The sequence below is a fragment of the Serinus canaria genome, chromosome 2 (genome assembly GCF_022539315.1).
Source record: "Serinus canaria isolate serCan28SL12 chromosome 2, serCan2020, whole genome shotgun sequence".
NCBI classification, from domain to species: domain Eukaryota; kingdom Metazoa; phylum Chordata; class Aves; order Passeriformes; family Fringillidae; genus Serinus; species Serinus canaria.
The window spans coordinates 66,904,498-66,915,358 of record NC_066315.1 but is presented as its reverse complement, the minus strand read 5'-3'; the positions used below and the strand labels follow the sequence as shown (position 1 = coordinate 66,915,358).

The 10,861-nt window shown below is 52.5% G+C and overlaps 1 protein-coding gene across 1 annotated transcript; it reads right to left on the bottom strand.

The window, feature by feature from the left end:
• Positions 1-1,111: 1,111 nt before the first annotated feature.
• NRN1 (neuritin 1) lies at positions 1,112-9,731 on the bottom strand. The gene is made up of 3 exons (XM_009090349.3): positions 9,413-9,731; positions 5,123-5,267; positions 1,112-2,419 (listed from the first exon to the last, which is right to left on the bottom strand). The coding sequence occupies exons 1-3, from the start codon at positions 9,465-9,467 to the stop codon at positions 2,188-2,190; spliced, it is 432 nt and encodes a 143-aa protein (XP_009088597.1). The 5' UTR covers positions 9,468-9,731; the 3' UTR covers positions 1,112-2,187.
• Positions 9,732-10,861: the final 1,130 nt, after the last annotated feature.

Sequence of the window (10,861 nt, the reverse complement as noted above, 5' to 3'; positions counted from 1 at the left end):
ATCTAGAGGGAGGCCAAAGTAAAACGAAATTCAAGCAGACCTGTGTCTGCCGAAGCGAGGCTGAGCTCTGCAAAGCCCCCCCAACACACGCATAATGTATTTTATCATTAAAAAATCAACATTGCTTCCAGTGGTAAAGGCGCCTGGCTCCAGTTCCTGAGCACATTCGTTGCTGGGATTCAATCCGTTTGGGAAATGCAGATTGGCTTGCGACCCACTGTTTGATTTATGAACTGTTACATTTGCTATTGCTTACACATTACATTGCGGACCTTGGGAAAGGAGGGAGCAGGGAGAGGGGGCGAAGGAGAGACTCTGCCACCCTACACATTGGCAAAGGAGAGCTATGGCACAGGCAACGGCTCTCCAGAGGAATAAATCACCTCGCACCAATTCGTGGTCCCTACCTTCCCCATCGCCCACTCACCCACCCACCCACCCCCGATCGCCAGCTGGGCTCTCCTCTTATAAGTAAAAAGGACGTGTTCACTATTTGATGTGTATTTCTTTATAAAGGCATCAGGCGTCTATAAATAGCCGAGGTTAGAGCAGCTTCTGCTGCGAAATCAATACCCCGTCCCCCCTTCCCTTTGCTCCTTCGGCTGAGCTGCCTTATTAATTATGAAAAGGGCTCCTCTGCGCCCCGGCTCCGGCTCCGCAGCCTCCTCCTTAATGGTGGTTGCTGCCTTCCCTCGGCCGGGGCTCGGCAGCTCTCCGCGCCCGCGGGAGATCCGCGCCGCCCGCCCCCGCTGCTGCGCGGGGCTCCCCGCGCCGGCCCCGGGCCGCCCGGAGCACGGGGGTGCTGCGCTTCCCGGCTTCGGGAGGAGGAGGAGGAGGGTGGGAGGATTTATAGCATATTTATAAGGAGCAAAAGAAAGGGGAAAATAAAAAGGGGGGGGGAGAAGAAAAGAAAAAAATAAAAAAAAGAGAGAGAGAGAGATAGAAGGGCTTCGACTAAGCGATTGAGGCACCCTGTCCTTGTTTGAACTGAATTGCCATGTTCGTCAAGGGATGGGTTCAAGATTTAGACTTCCTTGCCTTAAAAGCCTTGTCCTTTCCAAGATACTCTAGGTATGTTTTATAAAAAGGACGACACCCTCATTTCAAACAATAATTTTTATTTTATACTTCTGTCTATACTTTGTAGCAAATCTTTTTTTGTTATTTTTTGCTGAATTGACTTTATAATAAACTTTTGTTTAAATTACATTTTTCTTCTCTTTTAAAATCAAGGCTCTTTTTTTTTTCAAAATCGTTTTGCTGTTATTATTTTTTTTCCTTTAGGTTTACATTTAAGCCCCCTTTTTGTGATCTCTACGGTTGGATATTTAGGTATTTTACTGTTATGTGTAACATCTAAAACAAAGAGGAGGAAAAAATAAAGGCAGTGAATTCGGAAAGATGCCTTCGAACAGCAAGTAAAGATAAACTCTCAGAGATGTTAGCAGCATTCCTTCATTCCTCCGGGCATTTAGATACGTCTTTCTTTCTCTTGCTCCTTCCTTCCTTAGCTGTTCGTTTCCCTCTCTTTCTCTCCCTCTCTCGCTCTCTTTTCCCCTTGAGGAAAAATGTTCTTTTTCATTTATTTTTAAATATTTTTCCAGTGGAATGACCAAAAAAAACAAGCGACTGTGGAGGAAAGATGAGAGATTGTGAATTATTCACCATATGCTTCACACGTGGACATCTACCTTGGATTTCTCGCCAGTGCCTTTTCCTGTCTGCGGTTTTTGTTCTCGCCTCGCACACTGCCACATTTTTAGCGGAGCCCGTGGCTCGCCGGGAGGTACCCGGCCGGTTACAGCCTTAGCAGTAGGTGGCCCAGAGCCGTTCCTGAGATTGCGTTTGCACAACGAGGGCTCGAGTTAGTTTCTTTATATTTTTCTCTATTTTTGATTCGAAGCGATAGTAAAGCTGAGGTCCGATTTGGGCTGCGCGCCGCTGCCTGTTTGGTAAGATTTGGCAAATAAAACACAAAAAAAAAAAAAAAAAAAAAAAAAAAAAAAAAAAAAAAGGGAGAACGCTTCCACAGTCCTACATGGGTGTTTCACCATCATCAGCCACCACCACCACCATCATCATCATCATCAACCACAGAAAAGCACAACGTCCCCAAAGCAACGGATGGACACTTCCTCTATAGATCCAGCACATGGAGAGGGTGTGGGTGTGAGTGTGCTCGCTCCCCTAGAAAGGCAGCCAGGTCACTAGGGCGGCCCACAGAGCCGCCAGCAGCAGGGGCAAGGCCGGCGGCAGGAGGGACGGCGCCGCGCCGCTGCCGCCTCCACACAGTTCAAATAAGCTGCCTTGGAAATCGAGGTTTTTGGATTCCCGTCTCAATTTCTCCCAGAGGTCTGTCGCTCCTTCCTGGCAATCGGTGAGCGCTGTGAGGGTGCAGGCGTGGAAATCATCCCAGTACCTGCAGGAAGGGAGAGCAGCCGGCGTCAAAACAGGCACGCACCCACCTTCCCGGGGAGGGGGCCCGCCCCTCGGGCCCGCCACCCCCTCCTCCTGCCGGCGGAGCCAGCCGGGCATGCCTGAAAGGGAGGCTGGGCCGGCGGGGAGGAGCCGCCGGCTGAGGATTCGGGGGTCCCCCCCATCCCCAAACCCGCCTTCGGAACCAGCCCTGTCAGGGTGCTGCAAAAATTGCTCTGCTGGGTCCCTGGCGGAGGGGTCTTTGCCTGACGGGAGGAGGGGACCTGCCCCCTCGGCTGCCAGGAGCCAGCCCAGGGGTCCGCGGGCTCGTCCCGAGGGCTTCTCGTCACCGGTGGGAGCGGGCAGACGGTGGTGGGAAAGGCGCACTTTCGGGTGCAGTGGGCAGAAACCCTCGGGAAGGATTCCCCGGGGCGGGGAAAGGCCCTTAGTGCAGGAAAAGCTCAAGGAGGAAGAGTAGGAGAAGCAGGAAGGGTGGGAGAAGGAAGCAGGAGCATCTTCCGCTTCTCAGCGCCTCGCACCGACCCGCAGCAGGACAGCGGGAGCGACCCCTGATCAGCGGCCAGGGGTCTATAGGCAGGGAAGAGATTCACTTTCCTCGGATAATTTCCACCTATTCGCACAAATTTTCCCCTTTTTTTTCTTTCTTTTTTTTTTTTTTTTCCAATTCCTTTCTTCACTGGGGCTGGACCGGCGTTTGTCGCCGGGGCAGGCACCCGTCGTCCCATGGACCGTATAGGGAGGGTACTGGAGGATCTTTCCTTTCCATGTCTGAGTTAGCGAAAATCACCCCGAATCTGCCTTCTATTTCCCTCACGCCTCAAGGCAGACGTCTGAGAAACTGGGTCTTGATTTTTTCTTTCTTTTCCTTTTTTTTTTTTTTTTTCCAAAGTAGTCCTGCTGCCTCTAATTTATGAGCACTCTAAGCTGGTTGTAGACTCCCAATGTTTGCTACATTTGTAATAAATAATGAGATACTGAGAAGCCTGAGTCTGAGAGTGTGCCTCTCCTGCAGTATTTCTGCTGTAATTGCATCTCCCAAAGGAAAATTAAATCTTTCACCATCTTCTTTCAATACACATCCCAGCACAGGGTGAAGGCAATCGGATGGTGGGAGGTGGTCGGGAAAAGGGTCTTTCTTGGAAAAGAGTTATTTTTAGGGATCAGGATCACATCTGGTCTGGCACTCGAGGGCACAAGATACCATATCAGGACGCTGCTGCCCCCGGGTATTTATTTCTGTTGCAGGACACAAAGTAAACCCCAGCCCAGCATTTACAGAGAGGTGCCAGCCTTTTTAGGTGTTTGACTCAGAAATCTCTAGGTAGGGAGGGAGGAGTGTTACAGAGTCACTTCACACTTTTTCTTTTTCCTTTTCTTTCTTTTTCCTTTCCTTTCTTTTTCCTTTCCTTTCTTTTTCCTTTCCCTTTCTTTTTCCTTCTCACTTTCCCATTTCATGTCTTTTGTTTCCTAATTTTTGCGGAGCAAAATAAAAACCCAAAACTATTCCAAACTTATTTATGTGTAAAAATACCATCTCGTTTCTAAAGATTTCTCTTTTTTTTTTTTTTTTTTTTTGGTTGAGTTTTTTTTTAAAACGGCGGGATTTTGCACCGAGAAACGGGGAAAACACCCTGTGCTGCAACCTCTCTTTTCTTTGGGTTTTTTTTGTGGTTTTTTTTTTGTTTGTTTGTTTGTTTTGGTGTGGTTTTTTTTTTTGTTTTTTTTTTGTTTTTTTTTTTTTTGTATATGCGGTTTGGGTTTGGGGTTTTTTGTTTTGTTGTTTTGGGACGAGTTTTTCCTTTTTCCTCCCAGACATATCGAAAATGCCTCCCTGTGTGGGACACGATTTTGCGAGGCGAGCTCTTTTTCTCCTCCTAATATTTTTGTTGCTGTTGTTGCTGTTATTGCTTTTATCATTGTTATTACTATTATTATTATTATTATTATTATTATTTTACTCCCCTTCATCGTTGCCCTTTCCTTCTTGTCCCTTCTGTGCCAGGAGCAGGGCGAAACTGGGGGCAAATGGGTTTTCCCGGGGCCATGGAGGTGGCAGAAGAGAGCTGGCGCTGGGACGGCCGCGTCTCTGCCGCTGGGCGATTCATATCATGACAGGGCTCTTCCCTTTTTAATTACGTTTTGTTTTCCGAGGAGGTGCCTCCCCAGCGCCGGCTGTGCCCGGCCGGGGTGGGCAGCCTCGCCCCGGCCTCGGGGGGAGCCCGGAGCCCGGTGGTGAGCGTGTCCCACAGGCAGCAATAAGGAAAGGGATAACGATCCCCGGGCGGCCAATGTAAGCATCCCAGTGCAGATCGGGGGAAGGGAAAGAATATGAAAGAGGAGCTAAGTAGGCAAAAAAAAAAAAAAAAGAAAAAAAAAAAAAAAAAAAAAAAAGAAAACAAACCAGCAAAAAACCCGCCTCAGATTCATGGAGGCAAAAAAATAGAAGAAAAATAAAAGACGCTGTAAAAATTCCCGCCAGACTTCGCTGTTTCCCAAGCCCGGCCTGTCCCCGTGGCAGTGAGCTTGGAGGGACCCTGGAGCAGAGAATCCAACCCCAAAGCGTAACCCCTGCGTTACTTTTGTTCCTTCCCTCCTTCCCGCCCCCACTCAGCCTCGCCCCCCTTGCCCAGCCCCGGGTGACCCCCATTCTCCCCCCGCGACCCCGAGGAAGAGAGGAAAGACCTACGCGCAGATCGTTTGGAGATTTCTCTTGTCGTCCAGGTCCTGCGGGTAGTTGGCCATGTTATCGCCCAGCCGCAGCAAACAATCCGAGAAGCCCCTAAAGACCGCATCGCACCGCCCCGCCGCTCTCACCGCCTGCACCAGGTACGCTGCGGGGGCAGGGGCACAGGTCAGCACCGCCGGCCCCCGCCCCGGCCCTCCGCCCCCGGCCCCGACTCGCCTCTTCCCTTCTCCTCCAGCCGCCCGCCACCAGCCCTTGCTAAAAGCGCGACCTGGGGCAGGAGAGGGGCGGTGGGACTGAGCCAGGCTCGCCACTCGAGGAGGTGAGCCAGGGGCTCTTCGCCCTTTTTTTTTTTAGTACCGGAGGGTTCGGTGTCTGTGGATTAGCGACGCTGCTTTCACTATTTTTTTTTCCTATTGTTTGCCTCCCTTTTTTTCTTTAAGGGGAGAGGAGGAGGGGAGGTGAAGGTGCGCTGCCTGCTTCTCCCCGGTCTTGATCCTTTGTTAGAAAATTCCTCCTGGAAGCAGCAGGAGCGTATCTCCGTACAAACGCAGGCGCACGCACACGCACACGCTCCCTATTGCCCAGGTCGCTGGGCAAACACCGTGCAAGGCGCAGCGGGAAAAAAAATTAAATTAAAAATAATACTAATAAAAAAAAAAATCACTAGAAAGAGCTGCGATAGAGACACTCAAAGAAGGGAGCGCGAAATCACTCAGACAGCTGCGGGGATGCCGACCCGGCCATGCCTGTGCTCGGGGCTGCAGGGCGGGACCGGGCCGGGGTGAGCCCCGCTCCCCCAAACCTGCCGGGCAGCCCAGGCATGCCCCGGGATGGCTCTAGCCAAGGGAATTCGGTTCAGTACAACAGGAACCAACACAAGAACCACCGCCTGCAAACGCGGGAGGAAAATGAGTTACGGGCTCCTCCTGCGTGCCCCGAGAAGGCACGGCACGGCACGGGACGGGACGGGACGCGGGACCCGCTGCAGGCCTGTGCCACCCCACGGCATCCCGCACATGCCCGCAGCCGCCTGGTGGGCGGGGTACCCCGGCACGGCGAGGCGCTGGCTGCCAGCCGCTCTCCTGCCCGTGGCGGGAGCTGGGGACGCCGCGGTGTCCCTAGGCCTGGGGGATGTCGCTGCGGCCAGCGGGGGCGGGAAGGGGCTTCCCCCGTCCCTTGAGGAGGAGCCCCTTGCCGCCCACACCGCGGGGCGTCGGGTGGGGACACCTCCCGCGCCGTGTCCCCGGGGAACGGCTGTGACGGGGTGTGTGTGTGTGTTTCCTTGCCGGGTACCGGTTGCAAGCTAAATGGCTGACTCCAAAAGAGACTGTTTCAACCCAAATCCTCTTCTTGCCGTTTGATTCATCGCTAACATGACTTGTTGGCCACTCCCCTCTACACACACACACACACACACACACACACACACACACACCAGCACCAGCACCAGCCGCCACATCAAACCCCCAGCAGGCTCCAGACATTGGCTACGATAGAAAAAAAAAAAAAAAAAAAAGCCAGGCAAACAAATAGAGAAGAACTGAAGACCATCCCGAGGGTAAAACCATGTCCTATAAAACCCGCGCCATCTCGCTCCAGCAGCTACAGCGGAGGGGGAGTTGCTTCGAATTTCTGCAAAAAAGTGTCGGGCTGTGCTGAAAATCTGGGGTTCGGAGAGGAGCCCTGCCCCAGGCTGGGGTCGGGGAGGGGGGGGTGGCAGGGGTCACGTTTGGGACCAGTGGCGAGCCGAGCATCCCTCACCCCCGAGGGGCAGCCTGGCCCTGTCTGCCCGTGCCGCTGCCTCAGCACGGGGTATCCCCGGGTCTAAGCTGCCCCAAACCCCGCCAATAAATTAAATATATATATATATATAAAGGAAGGGTAAAAAAAAAGAAAAAAGAAAAAGCGGATAGACAAGGCTCCTGTCTGGCTCGAAGACAACGGGATTTCTCATGAACTAGGTCGCTTGTGCCTTGCCGTTGCCACGACCTTCCACACCCTGCACCCCATTCAAAGACAGCAGTGTGCAGCAATGTGCAATGCAGCAGGACCGCAGGAGCCCTCCGTGACGGACCGGGCCCCCTCCCGAAACCCATTCCCCGTTCTCCCAGTCCTGCGACTGGTCTATCCCTCCTGTCCCTTCCGCGGAGACTTAGCCCACCCCAGCCCCCAACTCGGTCATCTTCCAAAATGTCAGGGATTTCGGACAGCTCCAATCTCCTATGCTTAAATCCTTAATAAATAAATAAATCCCCCCACTCCCGCCCGCCCCCCCTCCTCCTTTTTTTCCTTTTTTTTTTTTTTTTTTTTCAAGTCCCGGTGCATAGACATTTTGGGAACGAGCCGAGCATCCATTTCACACCAGCCTTTACCGGGGACGGGGCAAAGCCAGTGGCCCTTCGCAAACCCCACACCGGCAACCAGAAGCTGATTCCGGGGGTGGGGAGGTGTGGAGGAGGTGAGGGGAAGGTTACCCTAAATACCGAAGGAGGAGTAGAGAGGAGAAAAGCCCTCCACGAGCTTCAAAGCTGTCCCCTTTACGGGCACTGCAAAGCCACCGCACCGCCACCATCCCCACGGTGTGCAGCAGTATTTGGGGGTAACTTTCCAAACGACTGCTCATGCTCATGCCAGCCCAGGAACAGCATTTCCCAGCGACTCTAGCTGCCTTTTAAAATTTGAAATAAAATCCATCCTCGGCTGAACCAAATAAACACAACAGAAAGAAAATCTTCCTCCTCCTCCAAATGAATGAACGAACACAAACAAAAATTGCAAGGATTGAAATTAAGGATAACATCCAAATAAAGCCTTCCCCCGTCTTTCTGTGACAGTACAAAAACTGGCCTTGTGAAGAGTTCAGCCTTATTTAAAATGGAATGGTAATACGAATGTAGGGGTTTGCATCATTTAACCACATTTCCCAGAGGTCAACATTTCGTTGCACTATTTCTTCCCCCCGCACCCACCCCCCCATTAGATGAATAAATGTTCAAGGGGTTTTTTGCCTCCCTTTCTAATTCTCCCCTTCTTTTAAAAATCCTTTTCCCCCATTCTTCTTTCTTTGTAACCCATAAAATTCTGCAGAGGTTTTCTGGAGAGGAGTGTGACCGAGCAAAAGGATCTCTAAATAGCAATGCCTAGCTTTTTTTTTTTTTTTTTTTTAATTGTATCAGAATTCCTTTGCAGGAAAATATTTTCAAAGGGCTCTTCACACCTGATAGTCTAGATAATAAAAGACGTGCTTTAATCCCCCTTTCATTTAAACCCTGTTTGGGATCATGCTCGGGAATCTACATATCTAGCAGTAATCTTTAAAATTTGCCTATATAGGATCAAAGTGGTTATTAACTTGGAGATTGTGTAATGTCCGTAACTAAAAAAAAAAAAAAAAAAATCTCAGGAAAGAAACGTATAAAATGAACACGAGAGCAAACCAACAAAAGCAACCAGCAAAACCCCCAAGATATTGAACAAAACCGGCAACAAGCACACAAAATACACACCGGCATGGAAAGAAACCTGTTCTATTTTAAGTAACAGCATATATAGAAATTTTTTGGACCTGCTCGATTTTTGACAGGTCTTCTCCAAGCACAAAATTAACGACTGGGCGGTGGGACTCCACAATTTTAAAAAGTCATTTATATTTGTTTAATCACTGCATTCCAGTTGATTATTTCCTTTAATTTAGTGATGGCTTTATTTTGGTTTTAAGATGCTCTACAAATGGGAAAACGTTCTGGTTCCTAAAGGAGACCTTCACTTGTCCCCCTGATTTTCTGCAAAAAAACTTTCCAGCTAGATCTCTCTCATGACATTTTGTGCCCGTTCTTATTTCTCTGTCCCTCGGGGAGAGGAGGAAAATTTCTTAGCACCGGAGTCACCAAACTGTAAGTGGAAGGGAACGAAGGGGACATCCGAAAACCAGATACAAACGCAACCGCTCGTGGGGACCGAGAGAAAAGGAGGGAAAAGAAGGAAGAAGAGGCGGAGGGAAAAATAAAAAGCGAAGTATGAGTGAGCATGCACCGCTTTCGGAAAACGAAAACCAAAAGTGGTTTACGAGAAATCAGAAACCGGCTCCCTTTCCTCCGGACTCCCCTGCCTTGACAGCGTGCCGGAACGCGAAGCTGCCGCCGCGAAGGGAACGCGGGGAGCGGAGAGCGGGGTCCCGCCGCCGCCCGGCGCCGCGGCCCCCCGAGAGGGTTATCCCGACGTTCCGCTCCTGCATGCATCAGCCGGGCTGGGGTGCGCACAACTTGACACGGAATTTGGCAGTCCACTTACCTATTTGTACAGCAAGGATCAGAGAAATATAACTGCCGTTCAACTTAAGTCCCATCCTACATTTAGTAAAACCATTTGCGGCTGCAGATCTTTAAATAGTTACTTTGGAGAACGTGGGGGAAAGCTGAAAAATAGACATTGCCAACAAGTTCCGAGCAGCGGAGGACTTTGCAGACAAGGGGGGGAGACAAGAGGAGAAGGAGAGGAAGAGGGAGGCAGCGGGAGAGGGCGAGGAAGGCTGGCTGGGAATGGTTCGCTCCATTAGGAGGGGGCGGAGGAAGTACAGCCTCACGCCCACCACCGGCCCTGACGTGGGGGGATGACACCGGCCGGGTTTTTTTCCCCCTTATTTTTTTTTTTTTTTTTATAAATGTGCACCTTGGAAGAGGAGCGCCATTTATAGGCATCACAGGCTGGATTTACCCGCTCTCCCCGTGTCCCCCCGCCCCATAAATCGCCGAGAAACTCCCCCCACCGCTCCCCGCGTTCCTCCTGCCCCGTGTGGTGGTGATGGGGGCGGCAGCTGGGACCGTTCCCCCGGGGCGGGAGCGCTGCGGGGGCGGGAGGGGACACACAGACACAGACACAGACACACAGACACACACACGCACACGCACACACACAGACACGCACACGAGGAGCCGCCCCCCGGGGGTGGGGATAGCACGGCAGAACCCCCCCGCCCCCGGGGCCGCCCCGTCGGGGCTGGCCGGCCCGGCCCCCGCGCTGCGCAGCGTGCAGGGGGACAGGGACGTGCGGGGGTCCCCTCCCCCTGCCCGCCCCTCCCCCACCATGACGTCACCCTCTGGCTGAGGTTTGGGGGGAGCGGGGAAGGAGGGGGGGCTGGTCTCTCCCGGCCTTTTTGCTGGTGCTCAATCCCGACGACGGCAGCCCGGCGGTGACACCGCAGAGGGTGGCGTGGCGAACGAGGTCATGCGTGGGACAGCCCGGGGGAGTCGCGGTGGGGCTGCCCTGCGGCTGGCATCATGGCAGCCAGCCATCGCACCCCATCCTCTGGGGACAGGTGTGATGGGGCTGCGTGGAGGGCGTGGGGCCGCCCGAGGCTCCGAAGAGCCCTGCCGGGGATAAGGCTCGTTCTGGGGTACTCCGTCACCCGGGCACCCTCCCGAGACCGTCCTCAAAGCCATCCTCTCTAGCAGCAGAGAGGGACCCCAAGGTGCCAGCATGGGCTTCTCCCAGCGCGAAGTAATCAGACAAACCCCCTACAGCCGTCTCTCGTGGCTCTCGCACCGCACAGTTTCCCCCCTGCCCAGCTCAGCCCTGACTTTCATCACCCATCTCCAGGAGCCAGAGGGAGGCTCGTCGGAGTGAAAGTTCCTGTGGGCTTCCATTCCTCCCAGTTCCCCCCGGTCTGCAGTCCCACTGTGCTGGCTGTGCTGCAGGGTCCTGGACAGCCGGTCCCTCTCTTTTACAAACCACTCGTATCAA

Bases quoted from the DNA above. Each gene is read 5' to 3' on its own strand.
- NRN1 (XM_009090349.3), bottom strand. From the start codon at position 9,467: ATGGGACTTAAGTTGAACGGCAGTTATATTTCTCTGATCCTTGCTGTA. The intron at 5,268-9,412 runs GTAAGTGGACTG...CTGCCCCCGCAG, and splicing joins GATCCTTGCTGTACAAATAG to CGTACCTGGTGCAGGCGGTG. The intron at 2,420-5,122 runs GTAGGTCTTTCC...CCCTTCCTGCAG, and splicing joins AATCTCCAAACGATCTGCGC to GTACTGGGATGATTTCCACG.